This window comes from Dermochelys coriacea, chromosome 7, assembly GCF_009764565.3.
Source record: "Dermochelys coriacea isolate rDerCor1 chromosome 7, rDerCor1.pri.v4, whole genome shotgun sequence".
In the NCBI taxonomy this organism is placed as follows: domain Eukaryota; kingdom Metazoa; phylum Chordata; order Testudines; family Dermochelyidae; genus Dermochelys; species Dermochelys coriacea.
Window position 1 is genome coordinate 84,927,670 of NC_050074.1, and position 18,076 is coordinate 84,945,745.

The 18,076-nt window shown below is 41.3% G+C and overlaps 1 protein-coding gene across 1 annotated transcript in view; it reads right to left on the reverse strand.

Moving 5' to 3' along the window:
* The window catches only part of SGPL1 (sphingosine-1-phosphate lyase 1), a 50,692-nt gene extending 50,158 nt beyond the window's left edge, over positions 1–534 (reverse strand). The window contains exon 1 of the mRNA XM_038411108.2: positions 248–534. Coding sequence (XP_038267036.1) covers positions 248–250 — 3 coding nt within the window. The 5' untranslated portion in view covers positions 251–534. The remainder of the gene's footprint in view (positions 1–247) is intronic.
* Positions 535–18,076: the final 17,542 nt, after the last annotated feature.

The following is an 18,076-nucleotide window of genomic DNA, read 5'->3' on the forward strand; positions in this document are numbered from 1 at the left end:
CCACAAGCTCACTGCACAACCTCTTCGCGTGCCCGAGCAAGGCAAGGCGAGACGCCAGGCTGACCCCGCGGCCGTTACCAGCTTCCCCTCCCCCGGGGGCGCTGCTCACACCGCCGCCAGGGACACACGGACACTTATGACCCACCGGGCCGGGGCTGCCCCTGAAACCGCCTCTAAAGCCCAGCTGGGCGCGGGCCCCGGGCCGGCTCACGCCGCCAGCTACCAGGGGGAAAGGGCCGGTGCTCACCATCTTCGCCGCTGCTCCGCGCAGGGACCCCTCGGGACGGGATTCGCCTCCTCCCCGGGCCCGCCCCACGCTCAGCTCAGCCGGGCGGGGCGCGCGGTCCAGGCTGAGATTGGGAGCCGCGCCTGCGCTGCCGGCCCGAAAATGGCCCTGCCGCCCGGCCGCCGCGGCCTTATCGCTCAGAGAACATGGCCCCGCCCGCCCGCGCACCCGGGGAGGCGGCCGCAGCGCCCCCTGCTGGGGCAGAGTTGGTCCGACGACACCCAGGCAGCCCTGCGGGGCTCCCCCCTTCGCCCCAACACAGGGCAGAGCCTCACAGCTCCTCCGCCTGGCTTTCCTTTGAAGGCATGGTGGGTTGGCGTCACTTTTCCCGTGCACCCAGCCCCAGTGCTGCTTCATGCAGCGCCCCAGGGTTCTCGCTGCACAAGGGCTCCTCACCTAGCACAGCAGGCCGGGGGCTACCCTTTCTTCCCGCAGCCAGTGCGGAGAAGATGTGCCAGGGACTGGAGGTTACCAGGGGCTGCTGCTGGTTGAAAATGTTCAAGTTTTTAGATGACAAACTGAGCCGACCTTTTCTCCGGGGGTGCTCTGCTCCGGCAAGCCCCAGTGGCCGGCACAGCTTCTGGGGGCTACGGGCAGCTGGCCCCGTTTACAACAGCCCACTTAGACTAATGCACTAAAGCAACATCGGAAAGGGCACTGGCCTGGTATAGATACACAGGGAGCACAAGGGTTGCTTAAGGCCCTTGTGCATATACCATGCCTGACCTGTACCATGCTTCTCTGCCCAGCTCAGGAGGGGACCCATTATCTCCCTCCTCCCCACCCTTCTCAGTACCTCTTTTCTGTCTCCCACATTCATGTTAGTGTCAGTATTGACTCTTCTCTTTATCCAGCCTCTTGCACAATCCTGTCAATACTTTATTTTAACCTAAATCCACTCTTTCCCTATTAGCCTCATTGCTAAAGCTCTTGTTCTAGGTCTAGATTCTTTCCCACAGCTTGATTAATGTGACCTCCTCTTCTCCAAGCTCCCTGCCTCTCACCTCTTGTTCCCTTAGTATGTCACTATAATAGTGCTGCTAACAATCATATCATTTGATCTAACCCTGGGCAGTCTGAATCCCTTCAATGGCTTCCATTCTTATCCTTTGCAGCCTTACTCTGAACACGCTATAACATCGCTCTATGTACATCTCTTTTCACATCCTCCTTACTCCCTAAACTTCTCAAGCCTCTCTCCTTACTGCTTCTCTCTCAGGAAAAAAAGAGCCAGCACTAGAATTCAGAATCCTGAAGTCATTCTCAGAACTCAGTCTTGTGTAAGGCTATGTCAGTAGTCCATTGCAGCCAGTGCCTAGAGTGGGTTTTTCACTCAATCATCTTCATTACCTCTTTCAGCTGATCATTTCATGGCAGAAGCAGCTGCCACAGGATTACACCAGCCTGAAGCTTGGCATGTAGATAGTGACATAAGAGGGTAGTGTTGTAGTAATGGCACAGCTGTGAACCAGCCACATTTAATTCTAGAAGTTATGAACTTCAGAAGCCTTTATAAATACTCATTAAATCATTTTTTTTTAAATCAAATAAAAAAAAGTTCCTCCATCCTGACTCCACTCTGTATGGCACCATGGAATGGTTTGTTAGGGATGACCTTGCAGCACAAAAACCCCATCCTCTGTTCAGAATTCAGAGGTTAGGCATGTTCTGGAGTGGGTGGATTAAAACAAAATACATTAGTGGCAGGTGAAGAGTGTTGTAACAGAGCAAGTATCTGGGTGGACACCAGACATGCCAGAGGTGTGAGCAGTCTACACCCAAATGAAAACAAATTAGCCTTCAGTTGTGTGCGATAGAATAGTCTGACAAGAAATACCCTTACCTTCACCAGGGTTTTATGATGTGAGACAGCTATAGTACCCTTTTCAGACTTTATCCACCCTCTTTCAAATAAAAGTCGTTTGCTTTTAGGATTCAAGCAGGAGACCAGCCTTCTCTCTTTCTTTATATTAGCCTAGTCAATCCCCACCCAGGTTTCCACAGCTTACTTCCTTCTTTTGTGCCCAGCTCTTGAGTCTAGTAGAATATGCATGTGCGCCACACCTTTTAGCCTTTTCCTGTCTGTTTCCACATCGCTGAAGAGCTAACAGGAAGATAGAGAGTTGAGATGGGGCTACCAATGCTCAGACCTTAAGAATGTAATTTTTAATTTAGATATATAATTCCTTAAATATTACCCAAACATACATTTCACTCTGATTATGACAACCAGTGGGCTTTTGGCTGTCAGAGACCTCACATGTCACCCTTTGGTGAACTATTATGCATATATCTGACCCAGGGGATCCCTCTAAAATCCTGCACTCCCTCTGCCAGTTGGCACCAACAGGTTCCTGGATCACAATACCCCTCTCCCTTTTTAGAATGCTTTTATAAGAAGAAAGGTTTAGAAGAAAGATTTTGAAACAGGGAATTTCAGTAACACTTGATCTTTCTACAATTCTTTTGAGATTGTATGTAGGACTTGAGTTTGCTAAAGAATATCATGAAGGTGACATCAAGATCCCCTATCAGAGGTAACCTCCTCACTCTAACAAGAAATAAATCTGGCAAGATAGGAGAAAAAAAGGAAGGAGAAGTGGCAAGCAGTAAGATGTGTAGTTGTTCAATCTATAAGGATGGATTTAAAAAAAAACCAAAACATGACAGTGTATAGTGGAAAGGGTACTAGACTGGGAATCAGGAGACCCCAGTTCTATTCCTGGCTCTGCCACTGACCTTGGGCCAGTCACTTTATTTCTCTATGTCTGATTCTCAATCCCTTTAGATGTCTCATCTCTATAGATTGTAAGCTCTTTGGGGCAAGGGTTGTCTCTTATTCTGTGTTTATATAGTGTCTATCATGATGGGGCCATAATTTTAGCTAGCACCTCTGGCCATTGCTGTGATATATAATAAATAGTAATTACTGAGGGAAACATCAGGTCTCACAACAAAGCAATTGGAGTTACAACAGTCAAGCATCAAATGGTTCAGGCTACAATTAGAAACAAATGTTGGTCAAAGTCAAGTTTAGCATAATTCAAAAACAAAAACCAGTACTGTAGAAAGTTAGTGTTGCTAACCTAAGCATAATAGCAACTCATTAAAAAATGGGAATCAACAATTAAGACATCAGTAAACAAAATCCAAGCATAATTCTCAAAACATAATGCTTACTCCTCAACCCCATGTTCCCAATGCTAAACATAGCTCCACAATCTGGCTACAAACAGGAATTGCAACCTTTGCTTCAACTAATGATAGCCTGTAGGAGATGTGAGCAAGGAATGTGTTGGCTTTTTAAAATACATTATGAGTGTGTCATATGTCACACCAACCCCATTTCCCTTTTAATTTCCTCCACATTGATTGACTAAAGTTACAGTATGTGGCTCTGGGGCTGATCCACTGTGAGCCACTCTGGTACCACAAAAAAACCTGTAAAGTCAGCCAATCTGGACCTCCAAGGATTCCCTGTGTTGGCTAAATCCCTTGCACTAATATTTAAATGAGAAGTCAAGAGTATGTAGTTACATCTTTCAGAACTAGGATCGTGCAAAAATCCTGGCACAGATGCAGTTAAATAGTTCATACACCCACTTTACAATTGGCACCACATACAATTATTTTGTTTGACTATCACAAGAAAACATTAGTTTTAAGTTTAACATGAGCCAATATTAAAATATATTGCCTAGTAGTGTCATCTCAGGTAAGGCCTACAGATACTCCGAACCTCTGACCCATTTTCCTGAGAGAATCAAAGGTCCAGTGACTAGATCTCACACAAACATATACCCTTTATAACATTTTCACTTATCCAATCAAGGAACAAAAACAATATCATGTGACCAAAGTGCTAATGAACACCGCGGGCAGACAATGTTTGTAAACAATTCATAGGCTTAAATTTATTCACAAAAATCTGCAATATAATTTCTATAGTTATTTGAATAATTTCAAGTAATAGATTAAATTTAAAGTGGCAAATTCAGGAAAGATAAAGGAATATATTTAATTTGAATGAATTGTTCACTGCAAATGGTTTCTACAGATCTAGAATAGAATGTTCGCAATATGAAGTCAATCCAACAACCTAACTCAAAACATTGCAGTTCTCCTGTTATTTAGTTTACTTGTTTTGTCAGTGTAATTATGCAATCTTGGGGAAGACAGGAGGTAGGAGTAATTGATTATAAGACCAAGATACATTGATGCTCAGCTTCTCCTCATTCCCTCCTCCACCCTATGGTTCAGATCCTGTGTTGTCATCCTCACAGACTGCCAAACTACATGGAACCATATTGAGGTCAATGGGTCTCTGTGCTAATGAGTAGTCTGTCCACAGGAAACCAGTTGCAGGACTACAGTTTAATTCTTTACACAATTGTTACGCATTCAGATTAGGCAAATATAGGTCCTCCTGATCCTGCAAACATTTATGCTTGTGACTAACTTTATGTACTGCAAAGGCAAAGGGACTACTTGCAGCACATAAAGTTAAATAAATGTGTAAGTCTTTGCATGAGCATGGCCATAGTTTAGGTAGGACTAATTCTAATTGGAGGAATAAAATCTTTTAAGATGACCAAAAGGCCTCTCATGAAAATCTATGGCTGATTAACACAACAATGCAAACAACACTCAGTCTGCTTTAACTACAATCTTCCAACTGATTGGTGTTTGATTTATAACTAAAAACAAATAGACCATTATAGCTATTTTCTTCACAGTTTGAATTCCACTTATTTCAGTAACCATATTTGGTGGGTGATTAAAACAACAGTAAATGTGGCTTTTTAAAAGGTTGAGGTTTTCTAGTTAGATTTTTCCTCATTGTGCCACAGTTCTGGACTCATGAGTTGCTCAAGGTGCTGAAATGAGATTCATCCAAAAATGGATTAAAAAACAAATACAACATTCAGGTAGCTCAAATATTTATACTCAAAGTCCCCAGAAATTTAAAAAAAAATAAATTTTAATATTTCCTCAGAATTTAAGACCTGAATTGGTTTAAAGTTTATAGTCATGTACCAGGAAAAAAGAAAAGAAAACAGGTATAAGTTTAGTGCCTGATTTTTAAAAAAATAGCTATAAAAAAAATCTCCGCTCAGTTTCCTAGAGCCACATGCACCTCCTCTCAAATAAATTTTCTGCCTTTGATTTCCAAATAGATGACAGTCTGACAAGTGCAAAAACACAACAGAAGCAAAACACTGACAACACATTTTAAAATATACACACAGTAAAAATTTTCAAAATAATCAAGTGTAGATATGAAAGTAGAAGTAAAAAGGGTTCAACACCTTAAGCTGTCCAGGGTGCTCAGGAACGAGCATCATTTAATGAAATGTCAGCCCATGATGAGCCATGTAAATTGCAGTAGATTGATGTTGGAGAAAGTGAATTGGGTTTAGATTTACTTGTCTCTTTGCCATTGTCTCTTTTTCCACTATATTACTATACAGTTGATGAGAATAATATCACTGTCAACCCCAAGCATTCAAAATTCATGAGTCAGGCCCTCAAAAAATCATGAAGTTTTGTTTTTCAAATAATAGAGTTGGGGATATTTTGTATTTATCTTCTGATTTCTGAGCCTTTAGGTTGTACTCACTTCAAATTTTCACTTTTTTCTGCTGATAAAAGCACATCCTCTTATTGATAGTATTGGAGACATTAACATCACTGACATGAAAGCACAGGATTCTGGAGACAAACACTGTGATTAGAAACATACACTTAGATTGTTGCAAAAATTGTACTGTGGTTCTGAATTTATAATGATGCCACATTTGTCACTCTCACCTTTTAAAATGTAGCCCTGTAACTTTTCCCAGTGGTTTCTTCAGAGCTTCATATCAATAAGAAGCTTTCCCACAGTCTCTCAAGACAGAATGCAAACATATATAGATTGTAAACTCTCCAGGTCAGGAACTCTTTATTATGAGTGTTCAGTATATAAAACAATAGGGCCCTGATCTCCCCAATCAGGTCTTCTAGGCACTACCATAATTACTAACACAGCCAAATTGTCTTCTCAGCTCCCAGCCTGAATAATCAGGCCACGAACTGAGAAGGTCATAGATCATGGAGCAGCAGCACAGCCGCTCGTTCTACAGGTGGAACTGCCCATGGATTTTCATTGTCATGGCTCCATCTGCACTGCCCCCAATAAAACTTCTTGTACACACTGGGTTGCAAAGATCCCCTGCAAATCTCTGGCTCCTGTGTTTTCTCCCCCATGTTCTGGGCACTTGCCCACAATGAAACCACACTGGTCCTGCTGTGTTCAGGGTTCTTTGCATTTATGGGAGGTGTAAAGAAAAATCTGACCCTTAGTCAGTTTTTAACATTTATGTCCAGTTTACCTTTTATATATTCAAGGCATCAACTGAGGGGAAAAGGAGAGGGGAACTTAGATAGGTGAATGGGGGTGGACCCTTGATCCTTTGTTGTAACACCATGGAGCTCAGAACCTTGATAATTATGATGCTTTGACAGCTGGGCTCAGATTGTTATAGAATATTGATTGAGAGACTTCTGCCACTGCCATTTATTTAAAATAGTCATCAGTATCAGAATCTCCTCTCCACCCTCATGGTTTCTTCAATACTTCTTATCAAGACATTTTTACTAAACTCTCCTGATCACACAATAAAAAGAAACATTAACAACTCTGGCACTGCAGACTAATTCCAACCATAATCAGTCACAGTGATAAACTGTCCAGCGAGAACAAGCCACAAGTGAGTTTTTGGAAGTAAAAAGTTAAGCTGATTTTTACAGTGAAAGAGCATCTTACCCAGGTTCCAGGTCATGTGGCTGACATGGCACAGCTGATTTCCAGAGCTGTAATCACCTGTGTGCAGAAGTATTGTCAGGTCAGAGGTGCTTGGGTTGGTCTCTTGCACCTCTATTATTCATTCTTACAAGTTAACTGATTGGCCATCCTGTATAAATCCCCAGCTATAAGTGGCATTTCATTGTGATGAGTATCCAGTTCTCATACCCTTCCTGATTTGATGCAATTTGGCATAATTCCACAAATTTCCAGGTTCTGAGAAGAGTAAATGCAACAATAGCCTCAGTCAGACATGTCAACAAATCAGCCAGAGCCTAAGGACAGCAATCTGCCCTCACCTGCTAGAGGCAGTATTTGGTGCAAGGAGGCTTCATCAACTGACTAGAAGGAATTATGTGATTGGCTGAGAAGATCATATAATTGGTTTAGAGGCACTCGCCATCTGTCTTTTACAGAAATACCAACTAGGAGTTTTATTCCAAAAGTAAGTGGTGGGTGAAGTAGTTTAGATCTCTTTACTCTAGCACAGGAAAATCTTTGTCTTGTTTAGAAAGCAAATTAAATTGGATGTGATTTGGTCTATTATATCAGTAGCTGACTAGCTGTTTAATTTTTCCACAGAATCTACCTATAACGTACAAACTTATCAAAATGCATTCCAACTGCAGGCAAGACTCATGAGTGTTCACATTTCTAATATTGTGATGTCAGCGATCTGTGGCTTTTTGGGAACAGATTCTCAAATAATCCTGCTTGACTCTGCAAAACACTTTGTTAAATTGGAAAATGTGGTTTCTGATAAGCCTGCCTGCACTAGTAGTAAATACTCAAACCATCATTGCTTCTATCTGTTTGTCTCAGTATGATGGAATGTCTCTAATGTTACACTCAGTGTAACAGTAGGTCAGATTCCAAAGTAAAACACTAGGTCTGGCCTTCTTTGCCAATGCCCTGTCACATGAGTGACAAATGAAAAACCTGCCCTCTTCTTCACTCATGGGCTGGGAACACTACAAAGGTGGTATACATTCCTATAAGATATCAGATTGGGTCTTTCAACCCACATCATCTTTCCTTTTCATCCTCTGCTAGGAGTGGTAGTGGTGGACGTCAGAGGCAAATTTTGTAAATCAAGGGTTCTGATCAGTTGAAGACAGTAATGATTTTATTGTTTAATCATATTAACACCAAATTAATTTAGCTTTAAGGCCACATTCCTACTGCGGATTATGGAACTTAATTTTTAACACCTGGTTATACAAGTGTATGAAACTTCTGCTCTAGTTCTCACTGATGTAACTCAAAAACAGCTAAACTCAACTTATTGAACTCTCTCAGAGGAACATGACATCCCAACTCTTCTAATTGAGTTAACCTGCAAAAGAGAGGTTTGTAGTAGAAATGCTGATAGACACTTAACTCTAGTGGTACTACCAAATTTTAGAATAAGGTGTTTTAAAAAGGAATATGAACAATGACGACCAAACAGTATGTCATGTTTAAGTCATCCCTTATTCCATCCTCACCCTCGAGCAAAATTAGTAGCTTTATTTTGCTTAATTCTTGTCAAAGATGGGATGTCACTCAAAGGAACTAGCGCAAAATGGGATGAGTAACTCTTTTTCTCCCTTGGAAGCCAGATTTTCGAAACTGCCATTCTAGAGCATGAAGTCACTTTTAGGAATAAATCTGAGAGCTGAAGTCGCATGACAGGATTTGGCATCATACCAAATCCTAACACGGCAGTATTGCATTAAGAGGGTAGCACAGTTTGAAGTGTCATTCTTCACTTAAAGACACTAAATGATGGGATTCTGCTGTTACTTCAGGGGCTGTAAGCAAGCTACATGGGACCTGGAGAGACCTTTCCCCAGCATCAGGCATAGGTGGGCTCAGCTGCTGTAGGTGGACCTATGCTGGCCCTTCCCCTGCAAACCCAGTGGTCCACTTGTGGGGCAAGTGAAAGTCAAAGATCCTATGGCCTACTCAAGAGCAAGGGAAAATGGGTTTTAACAGCCAACAATATTTTTAGCTATTACTTTGAGCATAGTAAATGATGTTCTGGCTTACAGTCACTACACTTCCACTATTTCATTGCTTAGCTAATTATACACATGGTGTTAATATATACAATTTAATAGTGTATTTTCAGGAAGCAAGGGGAAACTTCAGTATGGAAGTGCTACTTCTCCAGAGCTGAGCTGGCCTGGCAGCAGACAGTTCCAATTTTAAAGTGACAAGAGGAAAAAGAACCATAGCCTTAGCAGAAGGCTTTTTCCAGCTTTATGCGCAAGACTCATTTTTCCCGTAAAAGCTCCATTTCCAGTGAAAGCATTTTGCAGCATACAGCATCATTGGAGCTAACATGGAAAGCTATATTTCAGAATACCAACAGTAAGAGGCAGCATAGCAATCACTATTTTATTACATAATATAATATACTGTGACAAAACAATCCAGCATTTTCTAGACATACCTGGTGTGTGTGGAATATTCTATGCAGAAAGCAGATGTTTTCATTGCAGCTCACCATAGCCTTAGCAGAAGAGCCAGGAAAAGGTTTGCAGTTCGAACAGGTAATGGTCTTTGGGTTTTTTAGGGTTACATGCTGCTAGGTAGATGGCCGGTGAGGATTGCTGAGATTGAACTTTTTGTTAAGTTGTTGGTTTTTATTGTAGTTAAGAAAAACCTTAAGAGACTTTGAACTATCTGCTGATACACTTAGAAGTATGTAGTTATAGACCAGATATCAGGGTTACCCTCCTCTCCTTGTGTGGTAACCACACTTTTTACATCTGGTTTAAGGCCCTGATCCAGCAATGAAGTCTGCATGGCAACAAGCCCCACTGGAGCCAATGGGGCCAACGGGGGGCCAACCTTGCCGAGCTCTTCTGAAGTATCAGTTCCTTAGACTGCAAGCTCTCTGGGGCAGGAAGTACACCTTTCTATACAACTGTATTGAGGCCACAATCCCAACTGAGACTTCTGGGTGCTAATAAAGCACTGTGCACTCACCAGCCAGGGATGGAAAAATAAAGTCCCAACTCCAGATCTCTCCACATCCCTTTCCTTTATTTCCAAAAACCCAAACTAAAAACCAGAATAAATCAACTCCAATTACTAGGTAATAACCTGCCAAGGTCTTGCCACCTGGGAAGAGAGACAACACACCCTTTCCCTATGGCAGTGGGTCTCAGCCTTTCCAGACTACTTTGCCCCTTTCAGGAGTCTGATTTGTCTTGCATACCCCCAAGTTTCACCTCACTTTAAAACTGCTTGCTTACAAAATCAGAAATAAAAATACAAAAAAGGGTCACTGAAAAAGTGCTTACTTTCTCATTTTTAGTATATGATTATAAAATAAACAATTGGAATATCAATATTGTACTTACATTTCAGGGTGAAACTTGAGTCTGTTTTTCACTTGTGAGCCTTGTGTGAAGCCTGAGCCCCAGGCAGTGGGGCTGAAGCATGAAACTTAGCTTCACAGGGCCCCCTGTGGTGTGGAACCCCAGGTCATTTACCTGCTTGGCACTCCCTAATGCCAGCCCTGCACTTGCGACTCCCCATAACCCATCCTGTGACCCCTTTGGAGGCTGCAACCCTCAGGTTGAGAAACACTGACCTAGATGAGTTGAATACCCCCTGGAAGGCCTCTGAATACCCCAGAGGTATATGTACCCCTAGTTAAGAACCACTGACTTATGGTAACTTCCCCTACCCTACCTTCCCTTTTCCTTTTATAACTCTGCCCAGATCAACCATCTGATAGGCAGGAATCTAGTAACTCCTCACATGCCAGAGAGCCTTTACACCTTGTCACAATGCTACTGGAGCCGAAAAAACAGGCTCATCCCAATTGTAGTTTGAAATTGGAATAATATTTCATAAATACTTAAAAATAATCATAGTTTGTGCCTTACATTTACTTTAGCAGCTCTTATGTCTTAGTGCTTAAAGATGTATTGGCATGTAGTGATGATTAAATACACACTTCACATAGTTGAGGGATTTATCACCAAATATTAGTTTTTTTTTCAAAAAATGCACAAATTCTGAGCCACAAAATTGGTTGCACTATAGCCTGCAAATAGTACTGGCCCCATTTCCCAATATAGCAAATATAACTCATGCATGGAAGATGACGATAATGCTTCTTAAATGAGAATTAATGTAATTGAAGATCATATTCAGCTAAATTTGGTGAACACTAGGGAAGAAAACTTTCTTAATATATGATTAATTGCTGTTGCCAGTATTGCTACAGGAAAGAGATCTGACTGGGAATAGTCTCAATAGTTCAGATGAGGATTTGTCAAACTCTGTAGCTCCTGAATTAAATGAATGTTTATGCTCAAGCTACTTTTAAGAGGAAACACTTATGGTAACAAGCATGTTTATGTTGATTATTTTAATCTTGTGCCTGTAAACTGTTGTCTCGATGTTCTTTAAATTACCAAAGGTGATTAAAGGATTCTGCCTAACATGGTTTCAAATTGTATCTTTCATGTGAATCTTATCAACTTGTTTAATTGTGAAAATATACATAAAATGCAGTGGGAGTTGGACTGATGACTCATGCCTCTCATAATTCTTCAGAATACAGGGGAGCAAGGATGTTTGTAACTGCATTTGAAGCTTTTCGAATTTAATTTTCACTCTAAAACATGAGCTTTGATTCTCTCAGGTCATGTCTACACTACAGACCTTACAGTGGCACAGCTGTACCGCTGCAGAGCTGCACTGCTGTAAGGTCTTCCATGTAGCCACTCTAATCCAATGGGTGAGAGCTCTCCTGTCAGCATAATTAAACCACCACCAATGAGTGGTGGCAGCTATGTTGACGGGAGAGCATCTCTCACCAACATACCACTGTCCACACCGGTGCTTTTGTCAGTGAAACCTATGTTGGTCGGGGGGTTCCCCCCCAACCGACAAAAGTTTTACTGACAAAAGTGCCAGTGTAGACATAGCCTTAAAGTGGCTGCAGGAACTCCCTCTTTTACTCAAAGAGGAAACATGGCCCATTATCCTTCATACAAAGGGACAAATACTTCTACCTAAAACACCCTTACCTCCAGAACTTGGATGTTTAGATAAAACTGTGACCCACATCCAAATCTCCCCAGTTTTGCCCATCTCTCAGAAATTGCCTGGAGCATGTTGCTATTGGAGTGGAAATTCGTACTTCAAAGTAATTGATTCTTTTTTATCCCCAGCTACCCTTAAGCCAATGAGAAGTTCAGTCACTAGACATCAGCTGTCAGAGGCAGATGAACCTTTGTGTAAAAACACAAGGAACTCGAAGCTTAAAATGATCCCCTGGTGGCTCGAAGATGGCAATATTTGCCACAGATAGCAGAGAAGAGTTTTATTATGAAGCTAAAAAGAGAAGAATCTGGAAGGCCTATCTGCCAAGCTAAAGCAGCACTTACAAAACTATGTTGCAATCTCTAGAGATCCCAGCTGAGACGTGTCTAGGTGCTGTGCGTACACAGTAAGGCAGTCCCAGCCTTAGAGAGCTTACAATCTAATAGATAAAAGGTGGGGGAAAAGAAGCTTTGTTATTCCCATTTTACAGATGGGGAATTGAGTCACAGATTAAGTGATTTTCCCTTAATCATACAGGAAATAAATGGCAGAGTAGGGAATTAAACCCATATCTCCTATGACTCAGTCCAATGCTCTAATACATTTGTTAGTCTCTAAGGTGCCACAAGTACTCCTGTTCTTTTTGCAGATACAGACTAACACGGTTGCTACTCTGAAACCAATTAAACATAATACCATCCTTCCTCTTAAAAAGGTAGAAAGGCTCAGCTGGGTGGAAAATTTTATCTATTGTAAGACCATCTATGCTAACCACTATGCCACTAATTTATCTGAAACAAAGACATATAGTATTCTTATTGTGCATCTCTAAACTGTCCTCTTAAGAAACTTGGTAGATTTACAAAAATAACAAGCTTTCTCTATGCACCTGCAGCTGACTAAACAATTATTATCTGAAACTTTATTCTTGGGATACTTAATTGAGCCTGGAGCATGAGGAATCCGATTATGACCATTATCTTGTTCTACTTTAGAGAGGAAATTGGTATCATCATAAGTGCCCTACATTAGGGTAAATACAGTACCATGGAGTATGGACTGAGAGCTGCTGAAGTATTCATAAAGACTATAAACTATAAAGACTAGACACTATAAAGACTTTCCATTTGAAGAAGGTAGTGGGGGAGGTGGGAAGGGAAATGTCCAAAGCAGCAGTAAACTTGGGTGGGAGGGCTGGAAGTAGGTCTCTCCCCTGTATATAACCTGTCATCTATGAGCAGTACTTTCCCCAGCTGTTTGATGGGGTTCATGAGAAGGCAGTGCCAGCCTGTGGCTCTGCTTTTGAGAACAGAGTACTGGCAAATGAAAAATGATTCTGGCACTGACTTCTCTGTCTGCCTTGGTGTTTGTTACTGGAGTGTGTATCTGCACACAGTGAGTATAGATTACACTGGTAGATAGAGCATTTTGTATGATTGTTAGGAGGTCCTCTCTAGCAAGTAACATTATATCAAGCATAAAGGGGTGATCGATTTTGTGGTTAGAGCACAGGCTGTAAACAAATGCAGTGCTGATAGTAGCATGTCAGCTGAAAAGTAGGGGTGTAAAAAGAGTATCACATGCACAGACATGACAGTTTACATGCTCTCCAATTACGCCTATCTTCGCAACTAATTCCCCCAACATATTGTTTGTAGCAGGACTAATGAACTGTCCAAATGACTTCTAGAGTTAAAGGAACAGTGTACATTAGCAAATGTGGCACACCAAAGTATAAATACAAAAGTCCTTTACTATGACGTTCAAAAAAGCATTTTTTCATGGGCTACACCACAAACAGTATATTCCTTTAGCTGGTTTCATAGTAAGAAATTAACTAACACAACCCAGAGCTGTAAGGGTACTTAGAGACTTTCCAAAGTGACTCATGATACGGGGTGCCCTTTGAAAAAGGCCTGATTTGTTTCAGCCAATAAGTGCTTAGTGCTTTCTGAAAGCTAGGTCCCTTGAAGAAGTCTCTATCTGGGCCCCCATAATAAAAAAAAATGGTGATAATCAATGATATAAGTACCTGAAAGAAAAATAAACTGCCCACAAGAAAATCAAGTGGAGAGCAGAATAAATGTAGGTCTTTCATGGGGGAGAGAAATGTCAATCATACAAAAATACCTCAGAGATAAGGAGGATTGCCCATTATATTTTTAAAATATTCTTCAGGATCCTGAAATATCAATTATGGTGTCAGTTACACTTACGTCCCTTTCTAGTCTGCTAAATTCTGCTTATTCAAGTCCTATTTTAAAATGCTTTTATTCTCCCTGTTCAGCAGGAGAAGGAGGTTAAACTTGAAAGACCCTTCAATTATATGTGAAGAGGCAGATCTGCTGGCAGCTTGGGGACGAGTAGCTGCATATCTGAGAGCAGATGAGCACCTCTGCTCTTCCTGCAATTACCTATTTAAAACCCAAAAGGTGCTGTGCATTAGCAGTACTGTACGTTAGCTGAGGTTTTAGTTTTTGCTGAAATTAAAAAAAAATAAATCTTCCAATGAAGGTCTGTTCTTCAAACACTTCAGTAGGTTTTGTTGATCCATTCAGCAGAGCTTTTCATGTTGTTCCCTAGTTCCCTGACAATTGGCAGTCTGCATCCTCCCACCTAAGTACTTTGGAGACTAAGTTTCACCGACCATCAGTTTTACATGGACTTGTCTTTTAAACTGTCTCCAGTCTAGTACTCTACACTTAAAGGAATCGAATGGTAAGACTTCTGCCTTCCTCCTCCCCTCCTCCCAACCCTACCTTCCCCAGCCAACTGCTAGTCCAGGGGTCGGCAACCTTTCTGAAGTGGTGTGCCGAGTCTTCATTTATTCACTCTAATTTAAGGCTTTGCGTGCCAGTAATACATTTTAACCTTTTTAGAAGGTCTCTTTCTATAAGTCTTTAATATAACACTAAACTATTGTTGTATGTAAAGTAAATAAGGTTTTTAAAATGTTTAAGAAGCTTCATTTAAAATTAAATTAAAGTGCAGAGCCCCCCGGTGGGGGCCAGGACCCGGGCAGTGTGAGTGCCACTGAAAATCAGCTCGCATGCTGCCTTTGGCATTTGTACCATAGGCTGCCTACCCCTCTACTAGTCTCTCACCCCTGCAGAAGGACATTAAAGATCCATTGTAAAGAGCTTGTTAAACAGTCTCTTACTAAATCAAGATCTCAAATCAATAGCAAAGAATAGACTGGTTTAGAAACCTATTTTAATAATAAATTAATAAATAGTTGTATCTCAAATTGACAAGACTGGAATGGTTTCCCTTGCAACAGCTGAGATTACAACCTAATGAACCATGCAGGAAAGACGGAGAGTGCACAGCATCTTGTATAATTGTGTTAACATAGATGGTCACATCTCAAGGTCCAAGAAAAAATGATCAATATCTTCTAGATGCATTATAATAGAAAAGTCTCCTGAGAATTATTCATTCCAGAGGTGCTTCACTTGCAGAATATACCATATTTTTGTAGCATAATTCAAGTACTCCTAATGCTCTAGGTCAATGATCATCTGAAGGAAGATTAAGACATAATTTTAGCGAAGTGACTCAATGTCTTGGACTAGAAAAGGTGTCTCAGATATACTAGCTGAATTGAACAAGCAACTCTCTAGCTCCCAAACTGTGGAGAAGCGGCAAGGGGGTACCAGAGGCCAAAACTATAGTAGTAGAAAAGAGATCAAAATAGCATGGAATAGTTCATGCAATTGTTAGAGTCCCTTCATGGTAACTGTTCTTTAAACAAAGACAGCAGCATACAGCTTCACATCCTTCAAGACTTATGGAAGAACTCCGTGAAGCTCGAAAGTTTGTCCCTTCCACCAACAGAAGTTGGTCCAGTAAAAGATATGACCTCATCTACCTTGTCACCCTTCAAGCTAGTCACTCAGCTCATTCAGCCACACACAGCAGAACACACTGCCTCCTAGCCCCTGCTAGCCCAAAAAGTGAGGGACTGAACCTTGTATCCCATATCATACAGCCACTATGCTACCAAGTCAGCTACCCCCAATACTTATTAATGCATCTATAGAGAAGTATAAAATATTGCCACATATAGAGGACTTCGGATGGCTTGAAATGTGGTGACCTCTGTATTTCACAAATAGTACTTTTAAGAGTATATGTCTTCATAACAAGCTTGCCCCAGTTGCTGCACTGTGTGGTAGAAGAAATGGAGTCTCATGACACAAGTTAAAGACATTCTGCTTTTGATTTTGGTGCCTGGTGCCACTTTCTTTTCTGTGTGGCCTGTGTTGGGCTGTTCCTGTGATGTCCCCTCTCTAGCTTCACTAGATCACAGTTTCCCTGTTGCTGGCCTCTTTTCCCTTCTGTCTGTAATCATACCAGTCTGTAATAAATGCCTAACGCTTCCTACAGCTTCACAGTGCATTACTGAGCCTATGTTTTAAATTGGCAGACTTTAACACAGTGGTAGCATGCAAAACAGATGAATGTCAATACATATTCATGCCATGGAGTAATAATGCAGCAGCAGAAACACAAGAAAGATCAACATTCCATCTAGTTCTGTATTCTCTCCTTGACAGGAACATCTACTGAATGCTGCAGAAAAAGGTGAAAATGCCTAAATGTGTAGCTGTGTGGTGTGTTTGTGTTGAGTGGGTGGGGAATTTCTTCCTCATTGCAGCTGATGATCAGCTCATGCACTGAAGCATATAGATTGGTAGCTGATGTAAATCTTATCCTAGCTTGTATAACTGCAGGTAAAGCAGTGGAGTGTATCCATCTTTTGTGCAATTTTTGGTCCAACTGATATAGCGTGAGGACATGAAGGAGCTTAGCTTGTTGGAACAGAACACAATTTTAGGAACAGGAAAAATTCTTTTGTCCTAACAAGCCTGCTACATTTTATGTAACTTTCAGCCCACATTCTTGCAGTAAAAATCCAGATTACAAATCCTAAATTCATGCCAGATTCCTAATCCTAAATTTTTGCCATTTGTTTAGCACTCATTGAGTGAAAATGTTCTGCTTGCAGATCCCTATTTTCTCTCAATCATTAAAAAGTTAGTCAAGATAATTTACTCTTATACACCTTGTTCAGCGTCTAGAGGGCCTCCCACTAGGTCACCTCCAAATCTCTGCCTACTGGAGGCATCAGAACCATCCTTTTATTTCCAGATTTCAGTCTCTAACTGTTTTTCCAATAGGCACCATGAACTTCTCTCTCAGCCAGGTGTGCACGTATTGGGACTGTTAGGTGAAGGTACGTATGACTGAATACACACCTCATGCCACATTCTCTTAATGGAATATGTGCTTCTCCACAGTGGCAGCTTCCTAGGGTAGAATGTGCTTCATCTGTTTAAATATCTGCCTTCCTATTTATATGCAATGTACATGCAATAATAATTTCAGAGAAAATGCCTCACACTTTGCAACCTTAGGGTTTTTAAATTAGCAGGGAAAGTTCTTGGCCTCAAGAAGCACATTTTGCCCCCATAGAATTGAAGTACTGATTACACCACTGCTCCCAGAAGAGAAAATTAACAACAGCATGAAAAACAAATCTCATTAGGAATTCAAGTAGCCTAGTCCTTTCTCAAGATTATCTGTCTTAGAGGAGGCATATGTGGTTTGGCTGTGGGTCTGTTTAGGTCTAGGAGTGTTTAGCTTCAGACATAGTGCTGGAACTTGCTTCTACCACTTTGACATACCCAAGCTGATCTAACTTGCCTCTCACATTGAAAGCCTTGAGATGTAACTATGGAGTGCAACTGAGAATGAGATTAGTAAGGTAGAGAGCAAGGGGGGTTATTTGACAGCCCCATTTGGGGGTGGAGGAGGAGGGGAAATTGAACACTGGGAGAAGGGGGGGGGGTTTGGCTGCTATCACCAAAAGTGTAACCTAGCAACCT